This window comes from Thamnophis sirtalis, unplaced genomic scaffold, assembly GCF_051295495.1.
Source record: "Thamnophis sirtalis isolate CommonGarterSnake01/CBP01778 unplaced genomic scaffold, rThaSir2_p1.2 scaffold_2, whole genome shotgun sequence".
NCBI lineage: Eukaryota > Metazoa > Chordata > Lepidosauria > Squamata > Natricidae > Thamnophis > Thamnophis sirtalis.
Window position 1 is genome coordinate 52937489 of NW_028261382.1, and position 15399 is coordinate 52952887.

Consider the following 15399-nt stretch of genomic DNA (forward strand, 5'->3'; position numbering starts at 1 on the left):
AAACATTTGTGCTGTTCCGCGGTGGCTCGGGGCTAAAGACCCTGAGCTTGTCGATCAGAAAGGCCGGCAGTTTGGCCGTTCGAATCCCTAGCACCACATAACAGAGTGAGCTCCTGTTACTCGCCCCAGCTTCTGCCAACCTAGCAGTTCGAAAACACGTGAAAAATGCAAGTAGAAAAATAGGAACCACCTTTGGTGGGAAGGGAACAGCGTTCCGTGCGCCTTCGCGTTGAGTCATGCCGGCCACGGAGGTGTCTTCGGACAGCACTGGCTCTTTGGCTTTGAAACGGAGATGAGCACCGCCCCCTAGAGTCGGGAACGACTAGCACACATATGGGTGAGGGAAGCCTTTACCTTTACTTTAATTCTCAATTTGGCTCAGATATTCTGTTAAAGTCTCGAGAGCCTTTTTATATTCCTTCTCTTTTACAACTTCTCTCTTCTCTCCCCACTCTGTCCCAAGGTTGTTGGTTTTTCCCCCCAAAAAACCAACAACCTTGATTTTTTTCTTTGAAAACATTTCACTTCTATACCGAGAAGTTCCTTCAGTTGTAACTGAAGAATCCCGAGTTCCCCACGGAAGAAGCTTCTTGGATGAGAAGCGAAATGTTTCCAAGGGGGGAAAAAGCCCAGTTGCGCTCTTGAAAAAAACACCTTTGGGACAAACTTGGCCTGGATGGCTGGGAATCTCCACAAACATCTGCTCTAGTCTCGGGGATGTTCTCTAGCTTCGAACGCCAAAGGCGACGCAACTCAGAAAACGGACGGGTTTTCGAGACAACGCGGGGTTTCCTTTGGACTCTCCGTTTCCATCTCCTCTCCTTAGGTCCTTCGCAAAGCCCCCCAAGCAGGTGCAGACGGTCTGCGAATGTATCCTCATCATGCGCGGCTACAAGGAGCTCAACTGGAAGACGGCCAAAGGGATGATGTCAGAGGCCAACTTCTTGCGCTCCCTGATGGAGATTGACTTCGATTCGATCTCACAGGCCCAAGTGAAATCCGTCCGAGGTAAACGGCCTCCGGTTACACCCCCTTGGAAGGGAGACCAATGACCCAGGGTGTCCTTGGATGGGTGGGTGGGTGGATGGATGGATGGATGGGTGAGTGGGTGGGTGGGTAGGTGGATGGATGGATGGATGGGTGGGTGGATGGATGGATACGTGGATGGATGGATGGATATGTGGGTGGGTGGATGGATGGATGGGTGGATGAATATGTGGATACTTACATGGGTGGGTGGCTGGATGGCTGGGTGGGTAGGTGGATGGATGGATGGATGGATGGATATGTGGGTGGGTGGCTGGATGGCTGGGTGGGTAGGTGGATGGATGGATGGATACGTGGGTGGGTGGATGGATGGGTGAGTGGGTGGGTAGGTGGATGGATGGGTGGGTGGATGGATGGATGGATATGTGGGTGGGTGGGTGGATGGATGGATGGGTGGATGAATATGTGGATGCTTACATGGGTGGGTGGCTGGATGGCTGGATGGCTGGGTGGGTAGGTGGATGGATGGATGGATACGTGGGTGGATGGATGGATACGTGGGTGGGTAGGTGGATGTATGGGTGGCTGGGTGGATGGATGGATGGATACGTGGATGGGTGGGTAGGTGGATGGATACGTGGGTACGTGGGTGGGTGGGTGGGTGGGTGGATGGATGGGTGGGTGGATGGATGGATACGTGGATGGGTGGGTGGATGGATGGATGGGTGGATGAATATGTGGATGCTTACATGGGTGGGTGGCTGGATGGCTGGGTGGGTAGGTGGATGGATGGATGGATACGTGGGTGGATGGATGGATACGTGGGTGGGTAGGTGGATGTATGGGTGGCTGGATGGATGGATGGATACGTGGATGGGTGGGTAGGTGGATGGATACGTGGGTGGGTGGGTGGGTGGGTGGATGGATGGATGGGTGGGTGGATGGATGGATATGTGGGTGGGTGGGTGGATGGATGGATGGGTGGATGAATATGTGGATGCTTACATGGGTGGGTGGCTGGATGGCTGGATGGCTGGGTGGGTAGGTGGATGGATGGATGGATACGTGGGTGGATGGATGGATACGTGGGTGGGTAGGTGGATGTATGGGTGGCTGGGTGGATGGATGGATGGATACGTGGATGGGTGGGTAGGTGGATGGATACGTGGGTACGTGGGTGGGTGGGTGGGTGGATGGATGGGTGGGTGGATGGATGGATACGTGGATGGGTGGGTGGATGGATGGATGGGTGGATGAATATGTGGATGCTTACATGGGTGGGTGGCTGGATGGCTGGATGGCTGGGTGGGTAGGTGGATGGATGGATGGATACGTGGGTGGATGGATGGATACGTGGGTGGGTAGGTGGATGTATGGGTGGCTGGATGGATGGATGGATACGTGGATGGGTGGGTAGGTGGATGGATACGTGGGTGGGTGGGTGGGTGGGTGGATGGATGGATGGGTGGGTGGATGGATGGATACGTGGATGGGTGGGTAGGTGGATGGATGGATGGATACGTGGGTGGGTGGATGGATGGGTGGATGGATGGATACGTGGATGGGTGCGTGGGTGGGTAGGTGGATGGATGGATAGGTGGGTGGTTGCGTGGGTGGGAGGGTGTACATGCGGGATGGATAGAATACAGTAGAAAAAAAGGAATGGAATGGAACAGAACAGAATAAGGAAAGAAGGAAGGAGAATGGAATGGAATAGAGTTCTTTATTGGCCAAGTGTGATTGGACATACAAGGAATTTGTCTTTGGTGCAGAAGCTCTCAGCTTATATGCGTGGGAGGATGGGTGGGTGGGTGGGTGGATGGATGGATGGATGGATGATATGCCACCAAGCTGCTGTCAATTCCTAGCAACCCACACAGAGGTTCTCCAATTATAATTTGTCCCTAACCTTCAAGTCTTCCAATGGCTTACCACCACCACCATGAGTCCATCCATCTTCCTGCTGACCATCTCTTCTCTCCCTTCCACCTTTCCCAGCCTTAGAACCTTCTTCAAAGAGCTAAGGTCTCCACATCTTATGTCCATAGTAGGAGAATTGGGTTGACTTTTTGGGCGATCCATTAGTTTCTTGGCTGTCGACGGTCTTCTCACGAGGATTACCCAAAGTTCAAAGGCATCAATTCTCTTCCTGCCCTACTTATTCAAAGTCCCAACTTTTTTCAGCGCTGTTGTAACTTTGAACGGCCACTAAATGAACTGTTGTATGCCGAGGACTACCCGTAGGTGGCCAGGTCACTAATGAGAGATCCTTCCTTCCCGTAAGGGTTGCTGAAGACGTTAAACACAACCTTTGAGGAAATGGAAGTGGTCAGCCGAGCTGGCTTGGGGATGCTGAAGTTTGTGGACGCCGTCATGAGTTACTGTGACGTGGCCAAAGACGTCAAACCCAAGAGAGAAAAGGTAGGATAGAAAGAAAAGATGGAGAGGAGGAAGAGGAAGATCCAGGCGGTTCTCCTCTGAAAACTCTCGCTGGAGGCTTCAGCTGGGTGATGGTGGCGGCGCAACCAAGGTATCCACCACCTTCCACTGATTTCTAGATGCGCTTCACATCTTGAAGGCCTCCAGCCTCGGCCCCTGCTGAGTTTTCTCCTCCTTCTCCCCCTTTGTAGGTGGCCAGGCTGGAGCGGAACTTCTTCTTGAGCAAACGGGAACTGGAGAAGATCCAGGCAGAGCTGACGGCCATCCAGAACGAGCTGAAAGCCCTGGGAGATAAGTACGAGGCAGCCATCAGGGAAAAGCAGCAGCTCCAGGAGGAAGCGGAGATCATGGAACGCCGGCTGATTGCAGCGGACAAGCTGATCTCCGGCTTGGGATCGGAAAATATCAGGCAAGGGGGTGCCCCGTTTACCTGGCTCGTGTTACGGGGAGGATGGAGAGACCTAGGAAGTTGAAGAGGGGGAGATAAAGGTTTCAGCTCCAGGGGTTTTTAAGCAGGAACTTCAGAGATGACTTTGGTTCTGACCCAGGCTTCCTTAACCAGCATGAAGCTTGGTCCCGGCAAAACCCCTTTTATTTACACGACTGTGAATTCCTTTCATTCACAGTCAGCAAAGCTTCAGCAAACAGCCTTTCCGAGGAATGTTTATCCACACGAACCTTATCTCGCTTGGAGAGCTGCCAGATAACTAGTTTCCAAACTAGCAGGGCAAGGCAAAACTTGGCACAGACTCTCTTATAGTCACAAACTGAACTTTCCGCTCTTGAAACGACTGAAGGGACGAATTGTTTCCTGCAAAAGCCCCCTCCCCATTCGCTCCTCTGTTGTTTCCTGTGGGAGGGGCCATTCACCGTCCAACTGTGGCTTTATTCCCAAGTCGACCCTGCTTTCCTTGCTGTCTTCTGGCAGCTCTGCGCATGCGCACAGTGGGAACAGGCTCCAGCTGTTCCTCTGCCTCGCTGCTGTCTAGCTCCCTCTCTGGCTCTGACGCGGAGCCCTCGTCTGAGCTTCCCTCAACCCCCAGGACTCTGGCCCATGTTCCTCCCCAACCTCCTCACTGTCTGACTCTGCTGGCCGCCAGTGGGCCACAACACATTTCAAGTCAATTCTTAGAGGACATCCTCATTTTGGCCAGTCCCCTGTTCTTCAAGCAGTAGATTCCTTTGTCCATTTCCTGGACCATCTTTCTACCGCTACTTCCATCCCTCTTCCTTGGGTGGCCATGGAGAACCTCCCAACTTTCAGCTCAAGCCCTTCCGAGAACCGTCTCCTAACCAACAGCTCGCCGCCAATGGTATCTGCCTGTCAACTCCCAAAGTTGTCACAATGAGAGAAGAGAGAGCCGAGGTGGCGCAGTGGTTAGAATGCAGCACTGCAGGATACTTCAGCTGACTGTTAGCTGCAGTTCGGCTGTTCAAATCTCACCGGCTCAGGGTTGACTCAGCCTTCCATCCTTCCGAGGTGGGTAAAATGAGGACCCAGATTGTTGGGGGCAATATGCTGACTCTGTAAACCGCTTAGAGAGGGCTGAAAGCCCTATGAAGCGGTATATAAGTCTAACTGCTATTGCTATAGGACGGGGAGCACATTCAACGCATACTTTCAGCTCAAAATACCGCAGCAGGCTTGGGAGGGGTGCAACTCATTGGGGGAATGTGATTTATGACATACCGAGGGGAGGGAAGGAACGGGTAAAGTTCAAACGAAGCTTAAGTCTGACTCCGAAAAGATCTTGCCAAACATAAATGCTCCTAATAAATGGCTAGCTTTCCTTTGAAGTTTGGTCCGAGACTCATGAATCAATTAGGGCATTTTGGGGAAACCTGACACTGGGCTTCCTTTCGTTTCCACCAGGTGGCAGAACGACCTGGAGGAGCTCAAGAAGAAGCAGGTGAAGCTTCTGGGAGATTGTCTGCTCTGCGCGGCCTTCCTGAGCTACGAAGGAGCCTTCACCTGGGAGTTCAGAGCCGAGATGATTAAGGAAGTCTGGCAGGCAGACATCCTGTCCAGGGAGATCCCACTGAGCCAGCCCTTCCGTTTGGAAAACCTCTTGACCGACGAAGTTGAGATAAGTCGGTACGTCCTGGTTGTTGTTGTTTTTTGGAATGTGATTTGGCATGCTCTGGCTTGATTCCGTTTCGTCATGGGCTGTTCATGGCTAAGGCAGGACTAGAACTCACCGTCTCCTGGTGATTGGCCCCAAGTCACCCAGCTGGCTTTCATGGCTAAGGCAGAACTAGAACTCACCGTCTCCTGGTGATTGGCCCCAAGTCACCCAACTGGCTTTCATGCCTAAGGTGGAACTAGAACTCACCGTCTCCTGGTGATTGGCCCCAACTCACCCACGGATTTCATGCCTAAGGCAGGACTAGAACTCACCGTCTCCTGGTGATGGGCCCAAAGTCACCCAGCCGGATTTCATGGCCTAAGGCAGGACTAGAACTCACCGTCTCCTGGTGATGGGCCCAAAGTCACCCAGCCGGCTTTCATGGCTAAGGCAGAACTAGAACTCCACCGTCTCCTGGTGATTGGCCCCAAGTCACCCAGCCGGATTTCATGGCTAAGGCAGGACTAGAATTCACCGTCTCCTGGTGATTGGCCCCAAGTCACCCAGCCGGCTTTCATGGCTAAGGCAGAACTAGAATTCACAGTCTCCTGGTGATTGGCCCCAAGTCACCCAGCCGGCTTTCATGGCTAAGGCAGAACTAGAATTCACAGTCTCCTGGTGATTGGCCCCAAGTCACCCAGCCGGCTTTCATGGCTAAGGCAGGACTAGAATTCACCGTCTCCTGGTGATTGGCCCCAAGTCACCCAGCTGGCTTTCATGGCTAAGGCAGGACTAGAATTCACCGTCTCCTGGTGATTGGCCCAAAGTCACCCAGCCGGCTTTCATGGCTAAGGCAGGACTAGAATTCACCGTCTCCTGGTGATTGGTCCCAAGTCACCCAGCTGGCTTTCATGGCTAAGGCAGGACTAGAATTCACAGTCTCCTGGTGATTGGCCCAAAGTCACCCAGCCGGCTTTCATGGCTAAGGCAGGACTAGAACTCACCGTCTCCTGGTGATTGGCCCAAAGTCACCCAGTTAGCTTTCATGCCTAAGGTGGAACTAGAACTCACTGTCTCCTGGTGATTGGCCCAAAGTCACCCAGCCGGCTTTCATGCCTAAGGTGGGACTAGAACTCATCTTTTCGTGGCGATTGTCCCAAAGTCACCCAAGCAACATTCATGGCTAAGGCAGGACTAGAACTCACCGTCTCCCGCTTTCTAGCCTTAGGCCTTCACCACCAGACCAAACTGGCTTTTGTATCAGAAGCCCCTGGAAGAAGAATAAAGTGGAGGGGGGGGGGCTCTTTTGCCGTACTGAAATCTCTCTCTCTCTCTGCCCCCCCACCCTTGTTTCCCCTCCAGGTGGGGTTCTCAGGGTCTGCCCCCAGACGAGCTCTCCGTTCATAACGGGATCTTGACCACCCGAGCCAGCCGCTTCCCGCTCTGTATTGACCCCCAGCAGCAAGCCTTAAATTGGATCAAGAGGAAAGAAGAGAAAAACAACCTCAGGGTGAGGAGAAGCTCCGGCCAAGGAGTAGAAGGGGTGGTGAACAGTGGGGACATTCAACTTTTTTTGCTACCGGTTCTGTGGGTGTGGCTTGGTGGGCGTGGCAGGGGAAGGATACTGCAAGATCCCCATTCTCACCCGACTCTGGGGCCAGCCGGAGGTGACATTTGACGGTTCTCCGAACTACTTAAAATTTCCACTACCGGTTCTCCGAACTACTCAAAATTTCTGCTAACGGTTCTCCGAACCAGTCAAAATTTCCGCTACCGGTTCTCTGAACTACTCAAAATTTCCGCTACCGGTTCTCTGAACTACTCAAAATTTCCACTACCAGTTCTCTGAACCAGTCAAAATTTCCGCTACCGGTTCTCCGAACTACTCAAAATTTCCGCTACCGGTTCTCTGAACCAGTCAAAATTTCCGCTACTGGTTCTCTGAACTCAAATTTCCGCTACCGGTTCTCCGAACTACTCAAAATTTCCGCTACCGGTTCTCTGAACCAGTCAAAATTTCCGCTACCGGTTCTCCAAACTACTCAAAATTTCCGCTACCGGTTCTCTGAACCAGTCAAAATTTCCGCTACTGGTTCTCTGAACTACTCAAAATTTCTGCTACTGGTTCTCCAGAACCTGTCAGAACCGGCTGAATTTCACCCCCAGCGGCGAAGGATTCAGTTTTCATTCCATTTTGCCTGATGGGCTAATGAGGGGACTCCCCGTAGACGAGGTCAGGGTGGGCCTTGGGAGCGAGAGGGGTGAGTGCAGCAGCTCCAACCGTCCTTGGGGCAGGTTTGACTTTGGGACGTTGCCCCCCCTGTTCTCAGATGGCTTCCTTCAACGACCCGGATTTCCTCAAGCAGCTGGAAATGGCCATCAAGTACGGGAACCCTTTCTTGTTCCACGATGTGGATGAATACATTGACCCGGTCATTGATAACGTCTTGGAAAAAAACATCAAAACCGGCCAGGGACGGACGTTCATTATTCTCGGGGACAAGGAGGTGGACTACGACCCCAACTTCAAGCTCTACCTGAACACCAAGCTGGCTAACCCTAAATATTCACCATCCGTGTTTGGCAAAGCCATGGTCATCAACTACACAGGTGAGCCAGGCTGGCAGTCTCCCTGGCAGATTGACCACCTCTCCCTCCTCCTCCTCTTCTTCCTCCTCTCCTTCCTTCTCTTCCTCCTCTTCCTCCTTTTCATCTCCTTCTCTTTCTCTTCCTCTCATTCCTTTCCTCTTTCTCCTCTTTGTCTCCTCCTCCTTCTCTTCCTCCTGTCTCCTCCTTCTCTTTCTCGTCCTCTTCTTTTCCTCTTTCTTTCTTCTCTTCCTCCTCTTCATCTCCTTCTTCTCCTTCTCTTTCTCCTCCCCTTCTTCCTCTCCTTCCTTCTCTTTCTCTTCTTTCTCCTTTTAATCTCCTTCTCTTTCTCTTCCTCCTCCTCTCCTTCCTCCTCTCATTCCTTTCCTCTTCCTCCTCTTCGTCTCCTCCTCCTCCACTTCCTCCTGTCTCCTCCTTCTCTTTCTCCTCCTCTTCTTCCTCTCCTTCCTTTCCTCCTTCTTTCTCCTCTTCCTGTCTCCTCCTCCTCCTCTTTCTCCTCCTACTTCTCTTCCTCCTCTTCGTTGCCTCCTTCTCTTTCTCCTCCTCATCTCCTTCCTTTCCTCCTTCTCTTTCTCCTCCTCTTATTCCTCTCCTTCCTTCCCTCCTTTCTCTTCTTCCTGTCTCCTTCTCCTCCTCTTTCTCCTCCTTCTATTCCTCCTTTTTGTTGCCTCCTTCTCTTTCTCCTCATCTCCTTCCTTTCCTCTTCCTCCTCTTCATCTCCTTCTCTTTCTCCCCCTCTTCCTCTCCTTCCTTTCCTCCTCTTTTCTCCTCTTCCTGTCTCCTCCTCCTCTTTCTCTTCCCCCTCCTCCTTTTTCCTCTCTTGCTGCTGCTGCTCCTCCTCCTTCCCCTTTTTCTCCTCCTCCTCCTCCTCCTCCTCCTCCTCCTCCTCCTCCTCCTCCTCCTCCTCCTCCTCCTCCTCCTCCTCCTCCTCCTCCTCCTCCTCCTCCTCCTCCTCCTCCTGAGACGATCAACCACAGCATCAATGAAAGAATGATGCAACACCAATTACAGTAATGGGCACGGCCAAATTTCAGACTGCAGGAAGCAGGTGGAAACGCAGAGCCGTCCCCTGTTTCCTCAGCTCCTCGACTCCTCTTTCCCCCAGTGACCTTGAAGGGGTTGGAGGACCAGCTGCTTAGCGTGATTGTGGGCTTCGAAAGACGTGAACTGGAAGAGCAGCGGGAACATCTCATCCAAGAAACCAGTGAGAACAAAAACTTGCTGAAGGACCTGGAAGACTCCCTTCTCCGTGAACTGGCTACCTCCACGGGGAACATGCTGGACAACGTGGAACTGGTCCACACCCTGGAGGAGACAAAGGCCAAAGCTAATGAGGTGAGACCACCGCCCTGGCTTATAGTGTCCTGACCGAGGCTTCCCGAGAGCCTGAAGCAAACTCCTGGTTGCAACAAAAACCCCTTTTATTCATTGACTGTGAATTCTGCTCATTCACATCCAGCAAAGTCTTTCAAGGGAGGATTTACGGTCACAGACCTTATCCGGCTTGGAGAGCTGCCAGGCGGAGATCTGCAGAACTTGGCAAGGAGTCTCGGACAGTGAGGAGGGTTGGGGAGGAACCTGGGCCAGTCCTGGAGTCTGGGGAAGGCTCTGAGGAGGGCTCTGTGTCGGAGGCAGAGAGGGGGCCAGGGACGTCCGACAGTTATCAGCTGCCTTCGGAGTCGGACATCAGTGAGGCAGAAGAACAGCTGGAGCCTGTTCCCAGTGTGCGCCTGCGCAGAGTGGCCAGACGAACAGCTAAAGAACAGGGGTCGACTTGGGAGTAAGGCAACAGGTGGACGGTGAATGGCCCCTCCCAGAGGGAATAAAAGAGGAGCGACAGGGGAGTGGAGTTTGCAGGAGACCATTAGTTCGCTTCATTGGTTCGTGACTCTCCGAGACTCCTTGCCAAGTTCTGCAGAGATCGGCCTGGCAGCTCTCCAAGCCAGATAAGGTCTGTGACCGTAAATCCTCCCTTGAAAGACTTTGCTGGAGGCAAATGAGCAGAATTCACAGTCAATTAATAAAAGGGATTTTTTGTTGGGAGAAGGAGTTTCCTTCGTGCTCTTGGGAAGCCTCGGTCAGAACATCAAGTGCTCACCTCCTTTGGTACACTTAAGTATCCAACATGGCAGCTCCTGCCTCTAAAAGGAAGACGTTTCCTTTTAGGTCTCTGACAAACTCAAGCTGGCCGAGAAAACAGCCATCGACATCGACAAGCTGCGAGATGGCTACCGCCCTGCGGCCAAGAGAGGCGCCATTTTGTTTTTCGTGCTGTCCGAAATGGCCCTGGTCAACACCATGTACCAATACTCCTTGTCCGCCTTCCTGGACGTCTTCGGTCTCTCGCTCCGGAAATCTATGCCCGACACCATCCTTGCCAAGAGGTTGCGCAACATCATGGACACGTTGACTTTTAATATTTACAACTACGGCTGCACGGGTGAGTCGGGGTAAACCCCCCCCCACCGTCGGTGGTCGAGGCCACGTGGAAGGTTTTGAGAGGGGGTACGTGCCACGTGGATGGCCGTGTCGAACCTGTTGCGTTTCATCTTAGAGCCACAAATGGCGAGCTGCTCTTCTGGATTACAGCTCATATGCGAATGCCGGCCAGCTGGTCTTCGCGGGCGCCAGAAAACGGCCAGAAAACGGCCCCAAAACACAGGCCGTTTTCCGGGTTGGTTTTAGGACGTTTCCCGGGCCATTTTCAGGCAGCTTTTGGCCTGAAAAACGGTGCGAAAACAGCCTGAAAAACAAGCAAAAAAAAACAAAACAGAGATTCTCTCTGCTAACGGAGGCCGTGATGCTTTCATCCCCAGGCTTGTTTGAGAAGCACAAACTCCTTTTCTCCTTCAACATGACCATCAAGATTGAACAGGCCGATCACAGGGTTCCCCAGGAAGAGCTGGATTTCTTTCTGAAAGGTACCAGGGTATTTTTCCATCTTCCAGAGCAGATCTACTTCCAGCCCTGAGCCTGGTGGTGCCCTTTGTTTACGCAGTGATTTGGGCTTCCAGGTTTTATTACCCTTCAAAGCAGGCCTGCCGGCTTTATTTATAGTTCCAATTTATATACTCCCCATTGTTCAATCCTGTAGACATATATATATATGTGTGTGTGTGTGTGTGTGTGTGTGTGTGTGTGTGTGTGTGTATATTTATTTAAAGCTGTTTATTATTTAATTATATTTATTTAAAGCTATTTAAAGCTGTAAGATGTATTGCATCTTACAGCACAGGTTCGAATCCCAGTAAGGGTATGGCTAGCTGATGAGAGCTCAATAGCTTGAAATAGATCTATACTAGTCTCCCTTTATTTATTTATCAGCACAAATACAACAAATGTAACAAAAAAGGCAACAGTAAAAATATTGGGTTTCTGTCTGGATGGTCTCTTGTGACGAGCCGAAGACAGAGAGTGGAAGTGTGACCTTCCTCCCATATTTGGGCATACCGGGGGTTGTAAATCTAAACAAATAAACAAATAAACAAATAAACAAACAAATAAACAAATAAACAAATAAACGTTATATTTATGCTGATAAATAAATAGAGGAGAAATATAACAAATGTAACAAAAAGGCAACAGTAAAAAATATTGGGTTTCTGTCTGGATGGTCTCTTGTGACGAGCCGATGGACAGAGAATGGAAGTAGTGATCTTCTCCCATGTTTGGCATACCGGGGGTTGTAAATCTAAACAAATAAACAAATAAACAAATAAACAAACAAATAAACAAATAAACAAATAAACGTTATATTTTATGCTGATAAATAATTAGAGGAGAAATATAACAAATGTAACAAAAAGGCAACAGTAAAAATATTGGGTTTCTGTCTGATGGTCTCTTGTGACGAGCCGATGGACAGAGAAGGAAGTAGTGATCTTCCTCCCATGTTTGGGCATACCGGGGGTTGTGATATATATATATATATATATAAATATATATATATATTTAGATATATATATATATATATATATATATATATAAATAGATTTCCAGCAGGAGAAAAAAAAAATCACAACTCGGAAGGCCTGGCTGCATTATAAAAAATCTTAAATCCTTAAAATAGATCCTGTTTTTCTTATTATTATTATTTTTAAAAAAAAGATATCACTGAATAACAGGACCTTTGAAGTCTTCTAGTCCAACCCCTTGCTCAAGCAGGAGCCCAGCTCAGCTCCACCGTGCATACCTCCCGCTGGCCAGCTGTTTTTGGGGTCTTTCCTTGTCCATGCGGGAGACGTGTGTGAATGCACACAAATGGTTTTCCAGTGTCTTCTTAAATACCTCCAGGGTTGGCACCAGATGGCAGTTCTGGCGCGTTCTCTCTGCGGTTTCCAATCATTAACCTACTTTTAGAATTAAATTCTTCGCCAGCTGAAGGAACTTCCAATAAATCACTGGCCAAGACTGTCTTGAGATTTCCTGAGCACTCAGATCAATTGTTCAGCTCTCTTTTAATTTAAGGAAGGTTCCATGGTACACGGATTCTCAGCCATCCACGTCAGGATTCTCCCAAAGGGGCTTTTTTTTCAAGAGGAAACTGGAGTTTTTTGGGGGGGAGGTTTGAAGGCATTTCACTTTTCGTCCAAGAAGTCTTCTTCAGCTCTGACCGGATGGTGGAGAATGGAAGGATTTATACTCCTTGCAGACAGCTGGTCATTTGCATCCTTTTTAGAGAGTCATTGAGGCCACTTGGAGGTTTTATACTCCTTGCAGACAGCTGGTCATTTGCATCCTTTTAGAGGGTCATTGAGGCCACTTGGAGGTTTTTATCTGTGTCCTCAGAAGGGTCACCTGAGTGGTGCAAATGGGTGTGAAACTGTTGAAAGGATTGTGTTGTAGACCGGGGACAGATGAGGTCCTATCCCTCCCCCTCTGTTGAGAGAGGGATGTTCAATTTGGACATCTCTTTGACCCTGAAGACACAGATAAAACACCTCCAAGTGGCCTCAACGATCCTCTAAAAATGATGCAAATGACCAGCTGTCTGCAAGGAGTATAAATTCTTCCATCCTCCACCATCCGGTCAGAGCTGAAGAAGCTTCTTGGATGAGAAGGAAGACCAGTTCAAAGAAGAACCAGAAAGTCCCGTGCTTCTTCATGAAGAGCTGAAGAAGCTTCTTGGATGAGAAGTGAAACACTTCAAAGAAAAAAACAGAAAGTCCATTGCTTCTTCATGAAGCGCTCCATGGCTTAGGCCCAGGGTACCTGCGAGACCCCCTACTGCCACCGGTAGCCTCCCACCGCAAAAGTGCGATCCCACAGAGTGGCCTCCTCAGGGTGCCGTCGGCCAGAACAGTGTTGGCTAGCGACCCCAGGGGAGAGCCTTCTCTGTGGGGAGCGCCTTCCCTCTGGAATGAGCTGCCCCGGACCTTCGTATAATCCCTGACATCCGGTCCTTCCGACGCGCCCTATAAAGTTGGCTTTTCCAGCAAGCCGGCTTGGCTTGAACAGAATAAAATAAATGACTGATTATTGTTAATTTAATCGAATTGTAAATGTTATTGTTAATCTTAATTGGGTTTGTTTTTAGATTATCTAATTTTTAAAAACTTTTGTAATAAGTGTCTTTTTTAATGTTGTATGTCGCCCTGAGTCCTTGGGAGAAGGGTGGCATATAAATCCAATAAACAAACAAACAAACAAACAAACAAGAGATGAAGAAGCTTCTTGGATGAGAAGCGAAACATCTTCAAAAGAAAAAAATCAGAAAATCCCATTGCTTCTTCCTAAAGAGCTGAAGAAGCTCCTTGGAGGAGAAGCAAAACCTCTTCAAACAGAAACCAGTTGCCTCTTGAGAGAAAAATAGCACCTTTGGGACTTCCATACCACCCTTACAAATCAATGGTTTGGTGTGCAGTGTGTTCGTTCTGCGTACGAGCGATCTGGTCCAAATGACCTCCCTTTGCCTCTAGGCAATCTCTCCTTGGAGAAGAGTGCCCGGAAGAAGCCGTGTCTCTGGCTTGCCGATCAAGGCTGGGAGGACATCATCCGCGTGGCCGAACTCTTCCCAGAAAAATTCGGCTCTCTTCCAAACGACCTCGAAGAGAAACTCCCTGATTGGAAAGCGGTGAGCCGCCTTCCTCTTTGTATATATCTTTGAATGTTCTTCCTCGGAAGCCGGGGAAGTGGTCATCCCAAGAGGGTTGCGTTGAATCAAAGAGAGCAAATCAGGGGTGGGTTTCGACCGGTTCGCACCGGTCCCTGCGATCCGGTTGGTCGCCGAACCCGGAAGTAAGTAACTTCCGGGAACGGCAAAGCCCCCCCCCCGCGCCCGCGCGCGCCCACACACCCGCGCCCGATCCTTACCCGGTTTCTACAATTCTGCGCTTCCACGCATGCGCAGAACGCATACAGCGCCTGCGCGATCCTCCAGGAGCAGCTGGAGCCGAACCGGTTGGAACGGGGCGAGAAACCCACCCCTGGAGCAAATGTCAAATTGCCTTTGGAAAGTAGTTTACTCACCTGGTTTACACATTGCACTGAGAAGCGGTGAGTATAAATTTGCGTGTTGACTAAGCCGCACTGAGCTGTTTGGTTTTGGCTTAATGTAGGGTATAAAAGGGTAAGACGCTGAGCTTGTCGATCAGAATGGCCAGCAGTTCGAACCCCTAGTGCCGCCTAACGGAGTGAGCTCCCTGCTACTTCTCCCAGCTTCTGCCAACCTAGCAGTTCGAAAGCACGTAAAAAATGCAAGTAGAAAAACAGGGACCACCTTTGGTGGGAAGGGAACAGCGTTCCGTGCGCCTTCGGGAATTGAGTCATGCCGGCCACATGACCACGGAGACATCTTCGGACAGCGCTGGCTCTTCGCCTTTGGAACGGAGAGGAGCAGCGCCCCCTAGAGTCGGGAACGACTAGCACCCAGGTGCGAGGAGAACCGATCAATATTTGTAGTTCAGGATTGAACTCTGGGGTCCCTTGGGGCTCTCTGAGCTTGGTGGTTTCCTTGCAGGCGTCTCGTGACCCAACTAGATAATGTCATCAGTGTTAGAAGGGTTTGCTGTCTTTTTATTTAGCTTGCCCTATCAGTATTGGTAGGAATGTTCTTGGTGGTTCCTTGATTAGGTTACTATTTACTGTTTGATTGTTTGTCTGAATGTGCAGCATCTTTATTGGGATATTGTTTATTGCTTGATTGTTGGTCTGTTTTAATAGGGCAAACCACTTATAAACAGAGAACAAACTCCACTCCCTTTTAGCAGTGATGATGTTACCTAGTTGGGTCATGAAATGTCTGCAAGAAAATAACCAAGTTCAGAGAGCGTCAAGGGACCCCACATTATTATTATTATTA

The 15399-nt window shown here is 50.2% G+C and overlaps 1 protein-coding gene across 1 annotated transcript in view; it reads left to right on the plus strand.

The window, feature by feature from the left end:
* Positions 1-15399, plus strand: part of DNAH10 (dynein axonemal heavy chain 10) — a 117180-nt gene that overhangs the window by 84515 nt on the left and 17266 nt on the right. Inside the window, 7 exon segments of the mRNA XM_087703474.1 lie at positions 5300-5521; positions 6855-7002; positions 7823-8102; positions 9205-9434; positions 10266-10539; positions 10916-11020; positions 14018-14172. Of these exon segments, the coding sequence (XP_087559600.1) occupies positions 5300-5521; positions 6855-7002; positions 7823-8102; positions 9205-9434; positions 10266-10539; positions 10916-11020; positions 14018-14172 (1414 nt within the window).